General features: G+C 39.4%; 1 protein-coding gene across 3 annotated transcripts in view; it reads left to right on the plus strand.

The window, feature by feature from the left end:
- LOC113035340 (Kv channel-interacting protein 2) overlaps positions 1 to 22,151 on the plus strand; it is a 116,923-nt gene that overhangs the window by 78,890 nt on the left and 15,882 nt on the right. The window contains exon 1 of one of the 3 annotated variants that reach the window (XM_026190859.1): positions 12,087 to 12,704. The exons of the other annotated variants lie outside the window; for them this stretch is intronic. Coding sequence (XP_026046644.1) covers positions 12,599 to 12,704 — 106 coding nt within the window. The 5' untranslated portion in view covers positions 12,087 to 12,598. Of the gene's footprint in view, positions 1 to 12,086; positions 12,705 to 22,151 lie in introns of those variants that run through there. 3 annotated transcript variants of the gene reach the window in all.

Genomic DNA, 22,151 nt, shown 5'->3' on the forward strand with positions numbered 1-22,151 from the left:
ACAAATAAAGGTAGAAAATGAAACTAAAAAAGCATTTTATAAATAACTAACAGACAAATAAATATATCATACCCCACTAAGAGACTTCCTCACCAGTCTTCTTGACTGACAGTACTCAGTGTCCCTCTTCTTCTCTCTATCAGTGTAAATGTCTCACTTGCCTGTCATTTTCTCAAGTGGCACTTGTCTGTCATCTTTTAGCTCTGCATCAGTTTGATGTCTGTCAGTCAGTTCTGTGTGTGTGTGTGTGTGTGTGCGTGCGTGTCTGTGTGTTTGAGCCTGTGTGTGTAGGTGTGTCCCTGCATGGGTTCATCTTTGTGCATTTGCATCTTTCTAGGTGGTCGTCTTATAGCTGGATATTTTCATGGTTCGGCATGGACATACTCCGATACAACTTTACATAACTTTTTTCTGATCACATGCTGCACTCGCAGATGCTCAAGAATGAAGGAAAAAAACTGCAGAAAGTTCTTTTTTGTTGTTGTTATTTTTACTTTCCTGCTGGAAATAATCGCCAGTGTAATTTTTAGCATCTCACTGCAGTGGATCAACGTTCAGTATTTGCTCTGTCAGTACAAATAAAGGAAAACAGTGAAAAGTGGTTCATTTATTAAGTCCAATCATGTCTGGGACTCTTACACCCTTAGTGGTCAGCAGTACCATAGACTACACATTTCTTTTAATCTCATCATAAAACAAAATACTGCGAGTTCTCCCTCCTAAATGTCTTCTTGGTCTTTGATTGTCTTCCATTGTTAAGGCTTAGTAGCACTGTGAAAACCAAACTCCTTCAAATAATTGTTATATGGAAGCAGGCAAAACCCATCATGTGTTATTACATAGAGACATATAAAGAAGACACTTCCGAATGCTTATTCTTAAAGGGTCTTAAGACTTTTTATATGGTGGATCCCCTTTCTGACACAACCCCAAAGAGGTTGATGCATGTTGATCTGTTTTGTTTGCTGAACTGGTCCAACAATAAACTTGTTACACGATTTTATCCTAAACAGAGAGCCTCGGCCTCTGAGGCCTCTTTCATAGTGAGCCTGATGGGCACCTGTTGGATGTCTTAGCAACACTTCCTCTACTCCTTTTCTGAGTGAACAACCCCAAAGATATTTGTGTCTCTTCCCAGGATCAAACCACATACCTTTTACTTGTTTAGTCACTGTGGAAACTACTCTGTAAACACACGATGTCCTTAAAGGGTTAGTGAATAAATAAGTTATGGTGATATTAGAAGCTCCATTTGAAATAATAACATTTTGGTGCCTGCACATTTCAAAAAGTTTGGACAGAGGCAAAAATAAAAAAAATGTTGTTGAACAAGCAAACATGCTGCAAAGGTAGCGAAAGGAAAAAGTTATATAAAATATATATGTTCAACACGGGTTAAAACTGCAGTGCAGAGAAAAAAAAATGAAGACAAGATCTAAAACAGCCACCGCTCATCTGTGTCCAGCCTGCAAAACTGTGTTGTGTTTAGTATGATCAAAAATTGAAATTCTACCATTAATGTGGAACAATATATAAAGAGTTTGGAGTGATATGCTGTCTTTGAGGTGATGTCTTATTCAGGAATTCCTTTCTGATTTTCAGCAAGACACAGCGAAAGCACAATCTGCACCAGCTGCACCAGCTTAACTTAAGTTCAGGTCAGACCTGTCACACGCGGAGCATTATATAATGAAAAATATGGCAAAGGATGAAATCCTGTATCAACAAAAATGGGAAGATGTCTCACTTTGAAGACTACAGCACTCGGTTTCCTCAGTTTCCAGACATCGATAAAAGAAGTGATGCAATGCAGTAGAAAACATGTCCCTGTCCAAACTTTTTGAAAACATGGTACTCTTATCAAATTCACTCATGCAGTTCAAATACAGAAGTGTATACTTTTAAAAAACTGTAAGCTTGTCTTTGTACAAATCCACTTTGATTTGCAGTTAATACAGGGACATTATTGTTCAATAAAGACTGATTTAATTTATCAATGTAATACTTTGTTTTATTACTACAGTAAGCTCCTTTACAGTTTTTTATTAGCTGTAGTAACCACAGTGTCACTTCCCTGCTCTCAGTCACAGTGATGCTTTCAGTCTGATCCTGATCTGTGTTCTGCTGCTTTTCCATTGTTTTGTCTGCTCATCTGTCTGCGAGTCTGCATGATGTCAGTCTGACTCCATCTCCATTTCCTCTGATCCAGGCCTTTTGTGCGGCTGCATGTTTACACGCGCACACACGCGTCACATATGGGTATGTGTGATCTCATCAGTTCCCACCTCCGGTTCTCCAAATCGGATTCTTCTCGGAGTTATTTATAGCTGTTGTGGCCCACTCCACCATGTGCATCGCATCATGACCTGTGCTCCTACCTGCCTTTGGGGAAAAGGGGCAGCATGGGTTTATCAGGTGACTGTGTCTGTGTCCTCTCTGTAGCTTATTTTCATAGTCAAGAGAAATACTTGATTACTCACTGTGTATTTCAAGGTTTTCAGTTGGAGTTAACTCATTTGTCTCATTCAGTGCCAGCACAAGTCATCTGAAGTGCTGCATTTTATGCTGTGTGGTACACGGAAAAATTTCCAGGTGTGCATTTCTAAAATGCTTAACTGATTAATGTGATAGCCAAATAGACTACATTTTCTACATTTTTTTTCCACCTACATGCAAGTTTGTTCTTACTTTAAGTGCAGCATTACAGCAGTCCAATGAGTTTAATATATTTTCCACTAAAGGTTGAAGACAGATAATGGCCTCCCAGTAAGTTTTTAATGAAAGTAGCTGTAAAAAAAAAAAAAAAGTTATTTAAAAAACAGAAGATGCAGACATGAATTAAAATTTTCCTCCATGACACTAGAACACCTACTAATGTTCTCGCCTCCTATCTATTGGCATGAGACACGTGTGGCGGGTCTCTAACCACATAAATAAAATGCTGTGTTCAAGCTTGTGTGGCAACAAGGTGGCTTTCACACACTGGTGCCCTCATAAACAAATGTTTATGAGAATGCATATATTTATTGGAAGATGTAATTACATACTAATCTATTTATATTTATAAGTACAATATTATTTTTTTCTATTAAATAAACTTACAAAATGACTGACTGTTCAGCTAACTGTTGTGCCCATGTCACATTTCTTACTTTCTTCTATCATTTCAAATATCAGCTCTCATATTTTACTCTGACACGTGCCTCTGCACTTCAAGCCTGATTAGAGAGACAGTGCTGTCTTTGGATGCCTACTGAAATCCACACTGTAAATATATAACACTATTTTCTTCCCTGATATTTGTACATTTGATATTTTTGAATACCGTTCATATGTATATAGTGCCACAGAACGATGCACCTCACCACCCTCCTTTCTTTCCCTCATGTCTGCACTGAGCAGGAGATGCTCTGTATCCCATTGTACATGTGTATAGTGACAATAAATGGCATTCTATTCTATTCTGTTCTAATGACAGGACTATTTTTAAACCCCAGCATTAGCAAAGTGATCAGAAGATGTGAGTATAAATGATCATATCACAATGACCAGACTTAGAAAAAGTAACGCTTAATAGGAAACATGAGGTTTGTTTTGGAGTAAGCACTTTATTACTTTTCACCCCAATAATGTGTGGCTGGTCTCAAGAATTCAGATTTTTCCTTCTCATAAAAAAATCGAATTTCTTTTACTTGCCCAATGGTTGGGACAATCTGTTACTGACAACAATCCCGTTACTTGAAAATGATTTTAAATGTAATTGCACTGGTTGAGCTCACAAGTTCAACAGCCTTACATTGTGTACTTGTTAGTTTACACAACAGTCCATGATCAGCTGACTTTTACAGTAACTGAAGGAGATACAGTAGTGGAACAAATGACAACTGCATGTCTACATATTGAAAATCGGGGTAACTTAGCTGCCTTTTTAAACTTTAGGGCACTGTCATCAAATTAACTATGAAGACAGCGGGTCACGTGAAAATTAATGAGATCAAGATTAACATAGAAATCTAGAAAACAATGGCTGATTAGGAGTATAACCAATCACACTGCAAGGTTTTATTTAGCCCGGATTTGGACGTCTCTTCAGACAACTGTAGTAAAGTATATTTACTCAAAGGATGGGAGAGTAACAGGAAAAAGGATTAGAAATAATTACTCTCTGGAAGGCATGCTCAACTCTTTTCTGAAATAACCACTCAGTCTGCATGCGTGAGTTTGTATGTGTGTTTGCTCTGCAGAATGCTAATGGCTCGCCATAGCTTTCCCAGCCATGTTAATATGGTTTGTCAGGTCCACAATGTAATATCAGAGAGACAGTGGTTCACAAACTAAGCTGTGTGTGATGAAGCACAAGCAGCATTGTGTACATGTTTCTGACTGTGTTACCATATGTGTTATATTCACTGGCACAATGTAAGAGATAAAATTGGAACGCCTGTCTGTGTCCTTTTTAAGGGATACGTGGGGCAGGGTGAAAATAGATGGTTGTAAGTGTGTGTGTATGCCGGTTTGTGTGTGGCTTTATGTTCAACCCAGACCTGGGGAATTGATGCTGTGCGTTGTGTCCATGACGACAGCTTCTTTCTCTCTCCCTCTTTATGTCTCTCACCCTCTGTCAGTCCATTTCTCTCTTGCTTGTTCTCTTTGGTGACAGTTGACAGATTTAACACAATAGAGCATTTGACTGGGCCTGGCTGTCTGAGACAATCATGGCTTCCTCTGCTTCCCTTTCGTCCCCTCTCCTCTGTTATCTACATTATATGTGATTTCCCGATGTAAACAACCGGTTGCACGTATTGACTCGTATACAAAGATGCTCTATGTGCGCGTAAAGATTCTCAATATCCACCGTGTTTGCATGTGATTGTGCTTAATGCATTTTTATCCGTGGTCATCAATAGTGCGCTATCCCCCCTCTGTGACTTTGCAGGGCTTTGCGTGTGCAGTACAGGCAGGTTTGTCCTTTGGTACAGGTTGGATCATTTTGTGCCTTTTGATTAGCTGCTGACTCAGCGTGGCATCAGCTCCACGTGCTTGCTGTCATTGTCCTATTGTCCTGTTGTCCATGAGACATTCATTTAGATATCACCAGATGGGTTATATTATATTTGTCCTTGCCTAGGCTGTATGAGTCAGTCAAAGTAATGAACAAGGAATTCAACTGGCAGTCGACCTTTTTAACAGGGAAGATATCAGAGAAGGTATTAAACCTGCTGTAATTAGGAATTTATTTTGCGTTTTGTTGCTGGTCAGGGCTTTTATTTTTAAAATGGTCGATTAAAGCTGTGAGTCTAAGTTATTTACAGGAAAAACAGTTGGTCTTCCTATTTGTAATGTTGTACACATGGCTGACTTTAAGGTTAAGCTAATGAGGCGATGTTAATGATTTGGCAGCAACTCAAAACTTGTTCATGCTTTTTTCTGGTTAGTGGGTGTGTAAATGACATTGAAGGGCACATAAAATCCACTTACCAGAACATTTGTTACACATTCAAGTGTGTTGTAGGTTTTATTTTATGTGCAAGAGGGCATGTGTGCTTTCTTTGCTTTGAAATATCTATAAATACTTTAATCTGCACTGACCTCTAGTGGACGATGTTTGAAGTTGCGCTTGTTTTGTTGAAAACGTCCAGTGAGGAGGTGTGTGGCTGATTATTTTACGTTTCTGTGCTGTGATTCCCTCTTGCAGTCCATGAGCTCACAGTACACCCACACTTTCCAGTAGTAAGGCACACTTTTGCAATATTTTGTAATTCTCTTTCCTCTCTCACAGTCTACCTTTCTTCCCCCACAACCTTCTTTCCCATTCTCTTTCTTCTCTCCCAGTAGGTTTTCTCACCATCCAGCACCTGCTCGCCGGCACTATGAAATTGAAAAGTCACTCATTCTGCATTCAATATGATATGGTATAAATAATACATTGTTTATTTCTAACCATCACGCGCCAGACTGGTTTTGTACTTTTGTTTTTGCATGGAGAGTTCAAAATTGGAAATTTCCTACATTCTTATCTCTGTGTTTTCAATCAGCTGTGTTGCCATTTTCTGTTGCTGCACTTGTTGCCTGTGCACTGTGCTTGCAGACTTTTGTCACCGTTCCACATGCATTGTGCGCTGCCACGGGGCATAACGAGAATAATATATCAGCGGTAATTTACAAAACACACTGTCAGTGCACATATTAGACATAAATGAAAGACATAGAGAGACTCATTCAGTCTTGCTGAATAGGTAATTGAGAGTAGGTGTCTTTTTTTTTAACCTTTTTCATTAGTACATGAAACCTGAGGGTGAAAAAAAACATGCCTTATCAAAACAGGTGGTGCATGTTTGTTCATGTATAGATGCACACAGTACATGGGAAAAAACATTATGTCACGCCCACAGGAAAGAAAGAGATACACGATTGTGCTACCACAAAATACAGCTGTTTCATAATACAAGCCAAACATTGCCCACCTGTGTTGGTTATGTGGGCTCTGCAGTCACTGGTCATAATGAGCAACTCCGAGGAGAGCATTGGAGGTTTTTATGCATTCATCCTCATTTCCATATTCCCTCTGTCTTACTGGCTGTTCATGAAGAAAGGTGAGTGTCACTCTTAGAAAGATTTAAAGATTTCTGTAGATCTCATTCTCTTAATTTGTTTAAGGTTTGTTGAAGGTGCTATTTTAAGCGGAAATCTGTATCATAAACTTATTGAAGGGTTAATGAAAGATTTAAAGGATCCACCAAGATCCAGGATCTGTTACATGAGAAACACTTTAAAGTGCTTTGAAGATCATAGCTGCCGTTATAAGGTGCTATATAAATGCAGGCCATTTACAACTCTGCTACTTATGGAACTGCATTTCTGGCTCACTGGAAATCCCTTTTAACATGGCAGATTTAGTAGGAATGGCAAGTGAATGGATATTTCACTTCATATTTAGTCTCCATGCTAATGAGAAGCAAAATGTTACAGATAAAACAAAACAAAAATGAGATTTAGGAAATCAGCGAGGTATTGTTGCATTGGCGAATAGTACTATTTGTAGGTGATTTATTGTTGATGTATTATAATTTTACTAACTTGCATAACATATTAACACTATTAGGGGAGTGAGGGGCGTGTCAGTTGGGCTATTTATTGCAAGGGATGAAAAAGAAGAGAAGCTGCGATTATTTAGGTACATGGATGTTATACAGTAAGGTAATGAAACTGAATGGAAAACGAACTGAATGTGATGCTTCTTCCCTTGATGCCTACAAGTCCGCATGAGTGTCTGGTTTAGCATTAAAATACCTGATCTTTGCCCTTTGTGCCCACTAGATGTCCCAGTCTAGCTGATCTGGAATTTAAGAACGTCCATATTCTTCCTCCCAACCCCCAAGTCAGACCTGTTCAGTGATGTTGTGTAGTATTTTTACTGATTATACTGTCACATAATAAGGCAGTTACACAAAAGATGACATGTTTGGCCATACAGGCACATTTATAGTGATTAAACGACCATACTTTATGTTTATCCTTGTATTTATATGTTAAAAAAGTGGAAACAAAATAGGTTTGTGTGTGTATTTTTTCTTAGGCATGTTAAGTCAAGCGTTATTAATGCAGAGATCAATAGTAATGTATACATGACAGGGTCAGTACAGCAAAACATCTCCATAGAGCCCTTAAGAGCAATATAAGCATGTAGCCTGTCATAAATCTTCATTCCTTCAATCAATGTACCCCGAGGTGATCTGATCTCAAATGTCAGCTCACGCATCCATAATAATCCCCTGAGTCTTAAGTTTGACATATAGAAAGAATGGTAAATGGTTAATGGCCTGTATTTATATAGCGCTTTACTAGTCCCTAAGGACCCCAAAGCACTTTACATATCCAGTCATCCACCCATTCACACACTGGTGATGGCAAGCTACATTGTAGCCACAGCCTGGGGCGCACTGACAGAGGCGAGGCTGCCGGACACTGGCGCCACCGGGCCCTCTGACCACCAACTCGCAACTCTTGAGCCACGATCGCCCTCCATAAATACAGACGACACATGTCAGTAAATTCACTCGAGTCTATTAGAAAAGCCATAAACCTATCAGTACAAATGAGAACAACACTCTCCACAGTTTAGCGCCTATCAGTTGTCTAGCTTCCCCTCAGTGCTTATGTCTCACAGCATCTCTCACGGTATATTTAGCAGCAGAAGAAATTTGGAAAAATCAATAGTAGGCTGGGAAGTTTGTGATTTATTTTTAAACATAAGTGATTCCAGTCTTCTCATAATATGGTTCATACTAGAAAAAGAGAGCAAATAAGGTTTGGCTTTTAAGGTCTCATTAGTCTGCGATGTCTCAGCAGGGAACACACAAAGTAACCTCAGGCACCATATACTTACCAGACTGTATGGAAATTAGCCTTTCTTCTAGCAAAGTTCTCCACATAACTCCATCCCTACTATTTGTAGTTTCTACTATTTCATAAATGATATTCATTTATGAAATCATACCAGATACATATCTATAGTAGCGAACTAGAACCTGTATCATCTTATAGATGAATCTCTGTAACACTGTTGCAGATTGAACTAATTGCCTTTCAAATGGTTAGTGAAAAAACAGTTATTGATAGAGATTTTTTTTTAACTATATGGATTAGTGAGTCGTGCATGGAGTTTATTCTTGTTCATATCAAACCAGTTTAGTCCACTTTTATTATAATTTGAAGATGCATAAACATATGTAAACTACAACGTGACAGAATATTTGTGGGATCTCTCATTTTCTTACCCATTTTAAGTTAATGGGCCATATGTGTACATACATAAAAATTCTCAAAGACTTTCTTGAAGTTTTAATGTGATGTTTATTTAGTTCATAAATTGAAAGTTGAAAATGTATCCACATTGTCTTAATACTAGCCTTTCAACTCTGCAGAGAGAGAAGAAGACTATTTTACTTCTGCATGGATCAGGCCTTTATTTCATGGTTTTACTGGGCTGTGAACACCATGCACAACATTTGGACAGCTCTTAAACTGAAGCGTGAGCATATGTAGATACTTTTTGGTTTAATATAGAAGTTTAAATGCAAAATGATCTCAATAACATAAAGAAAGAAGTCACACATTACATGAAAAACATAAAAACAGCTATTTATAATTTATAATTCAGACAAATTCAAGAGTATTTTCTATTCTAATGACCATTCATAAAATAGTGGCAAAACAGTTTATGCAGTATACACTATTTGTATATGCTGTATTTGTAAGCTGTCGATGGCACTGTAGTGTGATGGAGCTCGAAGTCTAACTGTGTCTAATTTTGGACCTGTTGCACCGAGTTTTTGAACTTAATGAGCTTTTTGATTGAGAGGGTCGTCCTTTCTTTTGAAATTAAAAGCCTTTGGAGTTGTAGATTTGATGAGAAATAGCAGAGAAAGTAGGGTAGGAGGATAGCGGAGGAGTAGAGGACACGTCTGCGGGTCCAATTTTCTATGGTGACAGCCAGAATGAGGTGAAAAATCCTCCAGGAGGCGAGAGATGCTGGAGGGTAATAAAGAATAGATACCTCTTCCCTCTGCACTTCGCTACACAGAGGAATCTGACCTCAGTCACTCCTGCTCCTCAGTTTGTCCTTCCTTTGTACCCTCTTGTTCTGTTTCTGTCTTTTCTTACTTCTCATTACTTCCCCCTGCCACCACGTGTCTTGCAGCAGCCTGCCTCACTTCTTCCCATCTATCCCCTTGAATGGCAACTCTTCAACATAAAAGTGGGTAGAGAAATCATTTTTAACCAACAAGTCGGGCTCAGGTTTCTTTATATCCCTCTCTCTGTCTCTGTTGTCAGTGACTGGTTTAATATTTCTCTGTTTACATTTACCATGTCTGCAATTAGAGCTCTGCTTCAATACAAATTGTATACACTGCTGCTGTAGAATTAAGAGAAAAAAAACAGCTATGGTGGTGAAGCGTCTCTCGGCTTTGACACTGTTTATGTAAAAGCAACGTCAGCCAAGAATAGGTTTCCTGTGACCTTGTCTGAAATGTGCATGCTTGTGTGACCCACCATGTCCACGATGGCGCTGTTTATGTGACAGTAATGAGGTATGCCACTGCACTGCCCAGTTGAAAATGTAGCAACAGGAATGTCAAGAAAGAGAAACAAGAGCAGAAGTAAAAACAGACACTGCACATTTGTCAAGCTGCTGCTGTCTTTCCTCTCTCAACCCTTCCACTTTCCAAAGAAAGAGACAGAATGGGAAGAACAGCGGGACAATAAGACAGAGAGGCAACATACCATTTCCCCCCAGCTCTGTTATTTTTGCAGCATAATGTGAAGCGATACCCTCCCTGGGAGTTATTCAGGGTGGGGCAGAATTTACTTAGATAGTGGGTAACAGTAACAGCCTGCACAGATTCAAGTTGAATCTTTAGGTATCCAAACCTGAGCTGATGACTGACAAACACTATGAATATTTAGGGGTGATGCAATTACCAAATCACAGCACGAGTCCTTATGAAAGAGGATATGTTTTTCTTTCTTTAAAAAAAAAAAAGATCAAGAACTGATCTCAAATATTTGGCAGTAAGAGTTAATTAGTTTACCAATTTTTCTTTATTACCGCACATTTATGATGTTTGTTTTTCATTCACTTTACACATTTTTCTGTCATAAATCCTCCACTGTGTGTGAAGCATTTGAACTACGCCATCAGTAATATAAGATTAACTTATGGACAACTCATGGTTGGTGACCACAAGTCAAAACAATTCTATAGAAATGCTTATCTCTATCAACAGATATGTCAATATGGATATTTTGAAACAAAGGACAAGATTTTCATTACTGGAAGCTTTGTGGTTAGCTCATCTGGCCAAAGGACCAATGAGCCCATGCCATGCTGATTCATCTGTTGTCCATCCACAATTTACAAGAAGCACTATTCCTGCTACAGTGTTGGTCATAATTTAAACACATTTACATGCAATGGTAACCGAGTGGGTCTTCACCCAAAATGTGCTCAAGGACAAGCTCACATTTGTCATTTTCAATTGATTTTAATCCTCATTAGTTTGTCAAATAAAGCCAAACTTATATCTTTCTGGATTTCACACATTTACAATAAACTCTGAAGTGTGGGGGATTGAGAGCTGGATGAACAACTATGTCAACTGTTCTGATTTTAATTTCTAAACCACTTGTCATCTAAGTTCTACTGAAAAGTCATGTTCGAACAGGGACCCTGTGTGGAGATTAAAGGCAGGGTAGAATTAGCCAAAAGTGGGAAAACTGCAGCATGATTTGACTTTTTATTATCTTTTTTAAACTTGTCTGCAATTTGCAAACACTGAGCCGTGGATAGAACAGGAAGTCAAAGCCTAGACATCAAAATTGGCAAACTAGCAAAAGAGGTCCCAGGTTGCAAAGAAGCTAACATGATAACCAATAAAAAAAAATGTAGAGAAAGCCCAAAGGTTTTCTTTCAACAATAGCAATAGCTAGCATGTTTATAGCATGTCTACTATTTACCTGAGTACAGGTAATCTAATAGGACGTTCTTGTAGAACTTTCTCAACCGCTTCTGCCATGTAGGCTAATTTTGTGCCACACGTAACATTTTTGTAAAGTACATAACATGCCCCTCAGCATGTACCTTGAATTATTACATTGACATTCTTCTCATAGAAGCATTAAGCATTTCTATACCAGAGCCAGAAATCTGAGCCCTTGTAGCTACACATTAAAAAAGTTAATGAGACATTCTATCGACCGACAGGAACAACGTCTGCAGAACAGATGCTGCAATCTCTACAGTGAAAACACACATTTGAGATGAATTAGGGTGAACGTAAATATGTTTTTTTTCCATTACTTAAATCTGCTTTTAAACACTCTCTCCCAGTTACCAAGGAAACCACATTAGGCAAATCAATGAAGGTAATGTCGCTGGAGAGGGAGGGTATACCTCAACTCTCTCATCTCCCCCAAACGATTTGCCTCGCTGTGTGTGTGTGTGTGTGTGTGTGTGTGTGTGTGTGTATCTGTCTCTGTTTGTCTCTCTCCCTCTCATTTTCTATGCCATCTCCCTCTCATCCTCTCCCCTCTCTTTATCTGCCGCCTCTCTCTCACTCACTCCCTCTTTCCCCCTCACAACACTTGCTTTCTGACAACCACTGCCAAAGGACTAGCAGGCGCAGCGCATCCCTAGATTCCATCACTCGGCAGGCAGGGGGGCCTGGAAGAAGAGGAGGAGAAGGGAGGGGGAAATGCCCCCTAAAAAAGTTCAACAGTTGCGACGTTCTGGACTTCTGTGTGACAGCCTGTAGCTTAAGTGGTTATGGCCTTCACCGGGGAATAAGAGGGGTTGACTGAAGAAAGATTCTGGGGAGAGAAGAGAAACGCCCGTCAAGCCAAGCTATCAGCCGCTTATCGTTATAGTTGACCTCACTTTGTAAAATCCCTCTGAAGTTAGAACACTTTGGACTTCATCAAAGTGACTAAAAGTGAGGAAGACAGTGGAAGACAACTCTGCTGAGCTTAAAGTGCTCAGGCTGAGGACAGCTGGACAGGTTTACATGTCCTGACTTGGACATATGGGCGGCCTCTCAAGATGTTGAATCTGGACGGGTTAGAGGTGATTGCGGTGCTGCTGGTCATGGGTCTCTTCATCAAAGTCTTAGAGCAGTTTGGGATGTTCGAACCTGTCGGTGGGGAAGGTAATGCTTGTTTGTTTCTTTAAGAGTTTTGTCTATTAAAAATAATTATATAAACATAAACAAATTGAGTTCTCTGATATTAAATGATACTTGTTTGTACAAGTGAGCGCATGAACAGTTTTATCTGCACCACGCATTCCTTCTGGTTCTGAATGAGCTGCAATCTTTTCCAAGGGTTTGGGTTACCAGTGCAACAGTGGGCCATGCAACACACTCTCTCATTTCCCAAACACACACACACATACACACATACAGAGTAACTTTAGCCGTGCGTGTGTGTGGCCTCTCTCTGCCCCAGGGGTGTGTGCTTTTACCTTTTAATCGATATCACTATGGAAAGAGTGGGTCTGAGTGCAGTGTAGAGGCACTTGTCTCACTGAGGGAATGTCAGCCGTACTGTTTGTACTCTCATTAGCTTAAAACCTAAATGTATAGTTGGGTAAAGAAGGGAGATATGGAACATTTTCTTTGAACATTTTCAAGTCAGTGCGCTTTCTTGTTGGGTTTATTTGAGAAAGTCAAACCTGAATCAGATCCGTCTTTTAGTAAATAAATTTTGGTGCTTTTCTGATCGTTGAATCATTTGTACCAAAGCTGTACTAAAGGGGTTTAACAGTTTAACAAAATGTAATATTTACTGAAAGATACATTTACAACACAAAATACAAAAGCACCTGCCTATTAGTGAAGAAAAAAAGGTCCATTTCTGCTCTGGCTCACCTCCAGGAGCTGTCACCACACACCAAGGCCCTGTTTGGCCTGTCTTATCAGGGTGACCTGTGTTTTGTCCCCCCCCATCCAGTTCCTACTTTATGTTGTTCACGCTTCCTTATCTTTCATCTGTTGGTGACAAGAGGACAGATGGGATTCGCATCCCTATTATCTGTTTTGTTTACTTGTTTGCTTGCTTGTTTTTTTCTTTGCACATTGCCCACAGTGCTCTGTTCAATTCAAGTAACTTTAGCACTCTAGCAAGATTTTCTTCTCAGCATTAGTACCAAAGCACCTCTACTCCACTTTTGAGTGCTTTAAATATTAAAACCTTCACATATTAAAAGTTCTGGTGTATTATTCTGGATGTTACACTGGAGGAGACACTCTTCATCCCTGATGCACCAGCTGGACTGCACCCAGTAGTCAAGGTGTGCCAGCAGCTCTGTCATCTCAATAAAGTTCCTCTTGGAAACCTCTCATCTACACACAGCACTCTACATACCAAGCATGCACACAGACAGACACACACACACAGAGACACAGTGGAGATCCCATTTATTCTTCCATTATACTTAGGACATCAGTCTTCTGCATATTTTGACCATGGTTTATGGAAAGTAGCCGCCTTAATAAATTTGTGTGTGCATGTGTGCCAACTCCCTTGTGAGTACTTTAGCTAATGAATTTTTTTAATGGAGGAACTTAGTCCAGATGGCAGAATGAATGCATCACTCAGACTATCTGCAGAATCACCAAAGAGTTTAGGTCCAAACCATATATGAGCGTGTGACAGTCTCAGAGTATGCGTGCTATGTATGTTCATGCCAAATGCAACTTCCAGTACAGTTACATTACACAGCATGCACTGTGTCCACTGATCAAGTATCCATTCCATTTAAACTCATTAGTACCTGTCTCCCTTAGGATTACCCCCTTACTAAGCTACCAGTGGGGATTGAGAAAAACGAGATTATGAAATGATAGGTAAAATTTATTTCTCCATTTTCCAAAACTGATATTTTCTAAGAAAGAAGAAAAGAAATAAAATATTCATTCTTTCTCTGCTCCCTCTTGCCAGACTCATTTTCCTGTACCCATACTGAGTCATCTTCTGGTGAGACAGAGCGAGACCAGTAAAATAAGGAGACTGTGTGATTCTCATTACTTTAATGAGCTGTGCTACTGACCCATTGGTGATTAAACGCATATATACAAAGTAAATGCACATACTTTTGTGGAGAAAAGGAGAGGAAACTCTTTTGTTATCGAGGATGCATGCAGCATGCGTGAAGTGCACTCTGGTCGGGAAGTTTACAAGGTTCTGATAGATTTAAAGCTAATGGCTAATGGCTGGAGTGTGTTCTTTGGAAGTTTATGAGGTGGAAATAGAAGGGATGTGCTGGTCTGTGCTGGATGGCAGCATGCCTGAGAAGAGTTTTTATCAACACTGCAGTTTCCTCCATCTTCACCCTTTTCTTTGAGTAGAATGTGTTGACTTTAACTTATTCAAGAAACAAAAGAAATCTCTGTGTAAGTATTTACCTGTGATAAACATACATGTATTTACTCTGCCTATTTCTTTTGCTGATTTACTTCTCTGAGAATATCAGTGACTAATATCCTAAAATCAAGCTAAGGCCTACTGTTTGTGCTGTAATGTATTCACTCACTTCATGAATGAAAAGTGTGGCATCTTGCCATATGCTCCACAGCCTCGTTTAGCCTTTGATTTTCAAATAAATTTGCCTGGCACCAGGTTGGATGAGTTAGCTGGTGTCAGGGACATATTGAAGTGCTGCTTCATCACTTCTGCAAGGTCTTTGATACTTTAATGTCTCATATCAATTTATACCAGATTTAACATTAGGATGTGGCCCATACAGTGGGGCAAAAAAGTATTTAGTCAGCCACCGATTGTGCAAGTTCCCCCACTTAAAATGATGACAGAGGTCAGTAATTTGCACCAGAGGTACACTTCAACTGTGAGAGACAGAATGTGAAAAAAAAATCCATGAATCCACATGGTAGGATTTGTAAAGAATTTATTCGTGAATTAGGGTGGAAAATAAGTATTTGGTCACCTCAAACAAGGAAAATCTCTGGCTCTCACAGACCTGTAACGTCTTTTGTAAGAAGCTTTTCTGTCCCCCACTCGTTACCTGTATGAATGGCACCTGTTTGAACTCATCATCTGTATAAAAGACACCTGTCCACAGCCTCAAACAGTCAGACTCCAAACTCCGCCATGGCCAAGACCAAAGAGCTTTCGAAGGACACCAGGAAAAGTATTGTAGACCTGCACCAGACTGGGAAGAGTGAATCTACAATAGGCAAGCAGCTTGGTGTGAAAAAATCAACTGTGGGAGCAATCATCAGAAAATGGAAGACATACAAGACCGCTGATAATCTCCCTCGATCTGGGGCTCCACGCAAGATCTCATCCCGTGGGGTCAAAATGATCATGAGAACGGTGAGCAAAGATCCCAGAACCACACGGGGGGACCTGGTGAATGACCTGCAGAGAGCTGGGACCAAAGTAACAAAGGTCACCATCAGTAACACACTACAACGGCAGGGAATAAAATCCCGCAGTGCCAGACGTGTTCCGCTGCTGAAGCCAGTGCATGTCCAGGCCCGTCTGAAGTTTGCCAGAGAGCACATGGATGATACAGCAGAGGATTGGGAGAATGTCATGTGGTCAGATGAAACCAAAGTAGAACTTTTTGGTATAAACTCAACTCGTCGTGTTTGGAGGAAGAAGAATACTGAGTTGCATCCCAAGAACACCATACCTACTGTGAAGCATGGGGGTGGAAACATCATGCTATGGGGCTGTTTTTCTGCCAAGGGGACAGGCCGACTGATCCGTGTTAAGGACAGAATGAATGGGGCCATGTATCGTGAGATTTTGAGCCAAAACCTCCTTCCATCAGTGAGAACTTTGAAGATGAAACGAGGCTGGGTCTTCCAACATGACAATGATCCAAAACACACCGCCCGGGCAACAAAGGAGTGGCTCCGTAAGAAGCATTTGAAAGTCCTGGAGTGGCCTAGCCAGTCTCCAGACCTCAACCCCATAGAAAATCTGTGGCGGGAGTTGAAAGTCCGTGTTGCTCGGCGACAGCCCCAAAACATCACTGCTCTCGAGAAGATCTGCATGGAGGAATGGGCCAAAATACCAGCTACTGTGTGTGCAAACCTGGTAAAGACCTATAGTAAACGTTTGACCTCTGTTATTGCCAACAAAGGTTATGTTACAAAGTATTGAGTTGTATTTTTGTTATTGACCAAATACTTATTTTCCACCCTGATTTACAAATAAATTCTTTACAAATCCTACCATGTGGATTCATGGATTTTTTTTTTCACATTCTGTCTCTCACAGTTGAAGTGTACCTCTGGTGCAAATTACTGACCTCTGTCATCATTTTAAGTGGGGGAACTTGCACAATCGGTGGCTGACTAAATACTTTTTTGCCCCACTGTATGTCAAACCAACCTGGAGATTGCCATTTCTACTTTTTAGTTTCGCTATGGTTCAGTGAATATGTGATGATTTTTGAGGTGAGGTGCGCACAATTGAGTAAGAATATGAGGACTGTTTGGTTCAGAGTCCTGTGGTCGATCCGAGGGGAAATATCACAGCAGAGCTTCAATTTGGACAGAAGACTTAGAATAGACTTTAAATTTTGCAGTTGCTCCGTTAGCTGCGTCGCTTAAAATCTTTTAAAACTCGTCATCATCCAGGTATTCACCTGCTCTGTGCAACTGACCATAACTTCTTCTTCTTCTTCTTCTTCTTAGTAGTAGTAGTAGTAGTAGTAGTATTTCCATCTATCCATTTTCTTTTGCTTATCCTATTCAGGATTGTAGACATATTATTATTATTATTATTATTATTATTATTATTAATAAGAATAATAAAATAGTATCTTTAGTGGTAGCAGTAATAGAAGTAATAGTGGCAGTATGTTTGCACTTTTATTGTTATTATTGTTAATAATTGAGCAATCAGGTGGAATGTTATTATAGGGAAATAATGTAGAAAGTTATTACCAATTAAACACCAAAGTAATATGAAACAATAACCAAATAATATCTTGTGTCAGCAATACTTATAACTGAGTAATATTACACCTAAATCTGTGTGACTGGGTTACATAGAAAATAATGTGGAAACAAATTTAGTAAGAGTACAGTAATATATCCTGCTATCACTATTGCAAACTGCTACCCAAATAACTGTTACGTCTGTGCATTAACATTTTATAACCTGACTTTAAAGCAGTTGTGACCTCATTAAAATGAGGTTACATATAACAGTATTGGATATTATATTGCTGGAATTAATCCCACCTTCTGTCTGCAGCATTCTTTCATTGAAGATAACCATGTAAATACAGTGGCTTATTACCTGATACTACATGTTTGGTAGTTTATAAGAAATACCATGTGAATTCCATGTAATAATATAATAAAGCAAACTTTGAGTAATGTTATAGTTATATAGAAATACGTGATAATGTATTTGTAATAACAAGCAACCAGGGCTGCAAAATGCAAAACTATACGTTTTTCCTCGATTTTATAGTAATATTTCTACAGCTGAAAACCTCAGACCAGACAAACATATCTGTATTTGTTAAATGTGGATGGTACTTCACTGTCACTACCAGATAGATAGAAGAGTAAACTGCTCTGCTCTCATCATAAGACCTACAACTGGAAAAAACAAAAAGATTTTATACTTCAATATCCTGACCATATGAAAGTTTATATGCCTTTGTACTAATGTACTAATAAAAAATTTTTTAAGCAGGATATTATATTGTTACCAGTATGTTACTATGCACTTACTAATTGGTTTTGTTTAATAGGCATTGATTTCCACATTATGTCACCCAGTTTCCTGCTTCTTATTGCTCAATTACATACATTTCAGTGCAATATTACCATCACTAACAGGTCTAATCATTTAAATAAGACATAAAAGATTTTAAAAAATTGTGTAAATACTGTATTTTCTAGTACACTTCTCTCAAAAGAAGATGGATGTGATAACAATAAAACATATACATTCACTAAATGTATTATAAACTATATAATAATGGATAATCTATATAACAATCTATAGGTTTCTAACTCTGAATGGCCAGATATTTGTATGTGCATATTTTTCTCTGGTAAGCACTATATCTTAGGTCCATTATAGAACAACATCCTCTTCCTGTCTACAGTGAGGCTCAGCAAATCATCTTTTTCATGCTTAAGAGGATATTTGGCCAGTGTGTGGTTGGTGTGTGTCTATTTGATGGAAAGGAAGTATGATGACAACATGAAGGAGATGGATAAGAGCAGGTAAAAAGCTTAGCGGTCAGCAGAAGACCTATCTATGTCTAAGCACAAGCACATATGCATGCCCATGCGCGCGCGCACACACACACACACACACACACACACACACACACACACACACACAGGCGCATTGTCTATTAGCTTACCTATCAACACAAGGGCAATTACAATGAGGGCAGATGGGGGTTTGTGTGTGTGTTTGCAGTCCATTCAGTCCATTAAGAGTAAGTTGTGTTGCTTCACACCCAGTATAAGGGTCTGTGAACGCTAAAACCATCCCTATATTATATCATACCAAAAGCACATTTAAAAATGTTATCCGAAAGTCATACATTTTGCAGCAGTGAATTGTTGAAAGACTTTTCATTGGGCTCTTTTGGAGAAATTGAAAAAACTATAGCAGTTAAGACACTTTATCAATGGTTTGGACAAGGATCATTCCGATTGTGGCAAACTTTATAAACTGCAATAAAAGTGCAATGAGGATCAAGGAGACTGTCCTTGTTGACCTTGCCTGAGCCTCTTTCTGTCTCTGCCCCTCTGATGGCTAGCCAGGAAGAAGATGAGAGCCTGGGACACGGGAGGATCAGACAGGGGATATTTAATACGCAACTCTCTCTGTTCCTCTGCATCCTTCCCTCACTCCATCTCTCTTTTTTTCTTCATTTTTTCTTCCTCCTCTCTGCTTTTGTCAATGTCTGTCTTCGTTCTCTGGCTCCCCATCCCCTGATTTCATTATGGCAGTTGTGTGTGTGTGTGTGCGTGCGTGCGTGCGTGCGTGCGTGCGTGCGTGCGTGCGTGCGTGCGTGCGTGTGTGTGTGCGTGTGTGTGTGTGTGTGTGTAAATGAGAGACTGTATTTGTATGGCAGGTGCTCTGTGAATAAAAGAACAGAAGTTGTAGACGTTCCGTTGCTCTTCCTCTGACACACGTCTGGAGAAAGATGATAACATTGAGAACAAACTAATGAATACACACACACACACACACACACACACACACACACACACACAAACCTAACCTTGAAAAAAAATCTGTCATTTTTTTGTAATTTGAAAGATTTGCATTAGCGCGGCTTAGCTTCATATTTGAAGACCATTTTACGCCAAGCAGCTTAACCCGTTAATGTTCGGCTGTGCTGTTTTCAAGATGAATTTGATTTTTCTGAGTTGCTTCAGCAGTTTATCAGGCACAAAAGAAACCAGCAATATTTGATGAAATATTCACCCACCCAGCTGTAGCAGATCTGTCAGACAGACTAAACCTGGTAGCATTGTTTTGAGTCAAAGTACAAAATGATGATCCTCTTTAGAGCTACCTTGAACCAGCTGATAAGCAGCAGCTGAATAGACTGTATCTTGCTTTATGGCAAGGATGTCAAACATAAGGCCTGGGGCGCAGAAATGTTCCAGCAAAGACTCCAATCCAGCCCAGTGGACATCTTTGAAAAATCTTATGGTGGCTATAAAATCTTTACTTTTAACTGTATTTTCATACATTTTAAAGCTTGCACTAGGGATAAAGACCTCCCCCATGGCCATTCATACTACACCAAACTAATGAAGTGAGAGCTAAACAATTTAATTATAGAAAAGTTCCCTTTTTTAACCATTTACTCTAGAAATTTCAGTTTTCCTTCCAATGTGTCCACACTAAAATAAATAAATAAAATAAGAACTCACAAAAACTGCAAATACACCTAGAACTGAATGGGAAATGGAATTTTCCACAGTCTGGCCCACTCAAGATCAAGATAGGCTGTATGTGGCCCACCTTAAAAGGAATTTGACATCCCTGCTCTTTGGTATAAGAACCCATATAGCAGTTGAACACAGGCGCTGTTAAAATATAAGACATAGTTTTCTGAGACGGCAATGGTTATGCTGGGATAGAAGACAGTAAGCTGTGGTTATGGTAAGAACAATTACTCCTAAAACTACTTAATTAGGCCGCAGACATTACTTGTGGTAAAGCTGCACTTTCCTTTCATGTATTAGAATATAAGAGGTAACCATCAGGGCAAATGGTCGTGAATAATTCAGGTCTCAGCCACACATCTGTAGTTTTATTACTGTGTCTTGCTTGGTTTTGACCCCAATGGGCTGAATGTAAATTGGAGTAAAGACTGAAAGCGCTGCCTGATGGTGCAGCTCTCTATTTATTCTTATCTTTTTAAAAATTTCTCTGATTCTCATGATTCTTACATTACAGTATTAACAAGGCCACAGAAACCTGGCAGCAGGATTCACGAGTATAAAACATTTGTGTTGGACAGACAGTGACTATTGTTTACCCTGTCCTACAACAACAGAATAAGGCTACAGGCTGCTGTCGTTCTGCCATTGATTTAACTGCCAATTTGATCTTTATTCATGGCAGGATACCAGTAAGCATTTGGGATAACTTTCCTGTAAGTTGCTGCACGCTGGCTGAGCTGTCCTCAAAGTACATGTTTCACTGTCTTGTGTTCCAGCATAGTAATGTGTTGTTTGGCTGAGAAAGTAGTTGGTTTGCTCCGTAATATAGTTGCTGTGGCACTAATTTAAACTTAAGAGTTGTTTTAGTGGTTGTTTTAGAAACAAATCTTTCCATAGCTGAAACCAAACCTCCGGAGTGCTGAGATTCCAACCCTCTTAGCTGATAAAGTTTTTTTCCCCTTTTTTTTCTGTTGTATCGACCCACAGGATGTTTTCCTGATTTGGCTCCTGGCAGGAAAAGGCAGAGCAGAGGTTTCATGACTTGATAGAAATAGGTTTAGAGGATTGTTGTCAGCGATGCAAACCCAATTTAGATTGACTGCTTTACACCACTCACAAACACAGGATGCATTAGAAAAAGGCACGAAAGCTGCGTGTCAGAAAGTTCAAAGTACAACTTTAATGCTGTTTGGTCTGCTGCTGCTTTGATCTTAGACAATGCCATAATATCAACCGCGGATCTTGCAGGGAATGCGCGCTTGTGAGAGAGAGAGATGGCATTGGAAATCATTAATAGCTTGTGATCTTTCATTTCTCTCAAACTGCTCCCTGCAGCTGAATTAAATCAAGGACAGTAACAAGGAAAGAGCATGCCAAGAGTTGAACAGCATTGTTGACTGCTGTTTTGCTAGTTGCATGTCTTACCTTGCACTGCCCTCTACAGGTGTGCTGCTTAATCGCTTCAATCTAAAGTTTGTCAAAATTTAAAATGGTCAATTTTGTGCCTTAAAGACCTTAAACACATTTGATTTAATGAGCTGTAAACAGATCAGCTACATTTTTTTTAACCTACACACGATCATTTAACAACTAAGACTAATGATATCCTTCCAGTAGTTTTTGGCACTTTCATCATGTATTTGTTAAATATAAACTGTAACAGATCTAGCTTTTCTGGTTGAT

The sequence above is a fragment of the Astatotilapia calliptera genome, chromosome 13 (assembly GCF_900246225.1).
Source record: "Astatotilapia calliptera chromosome 13, fAstCal1.2, whole genome shotgun sequence".
In the NCBI taxonomy this organism is placed as follows: domain Eukaryota; kingdom Metazoa; phylum Chordata; class Actinopteri; order Cichliformes; family Cichlidae; genus Astatotilapia; species Astatotilapia calliptera.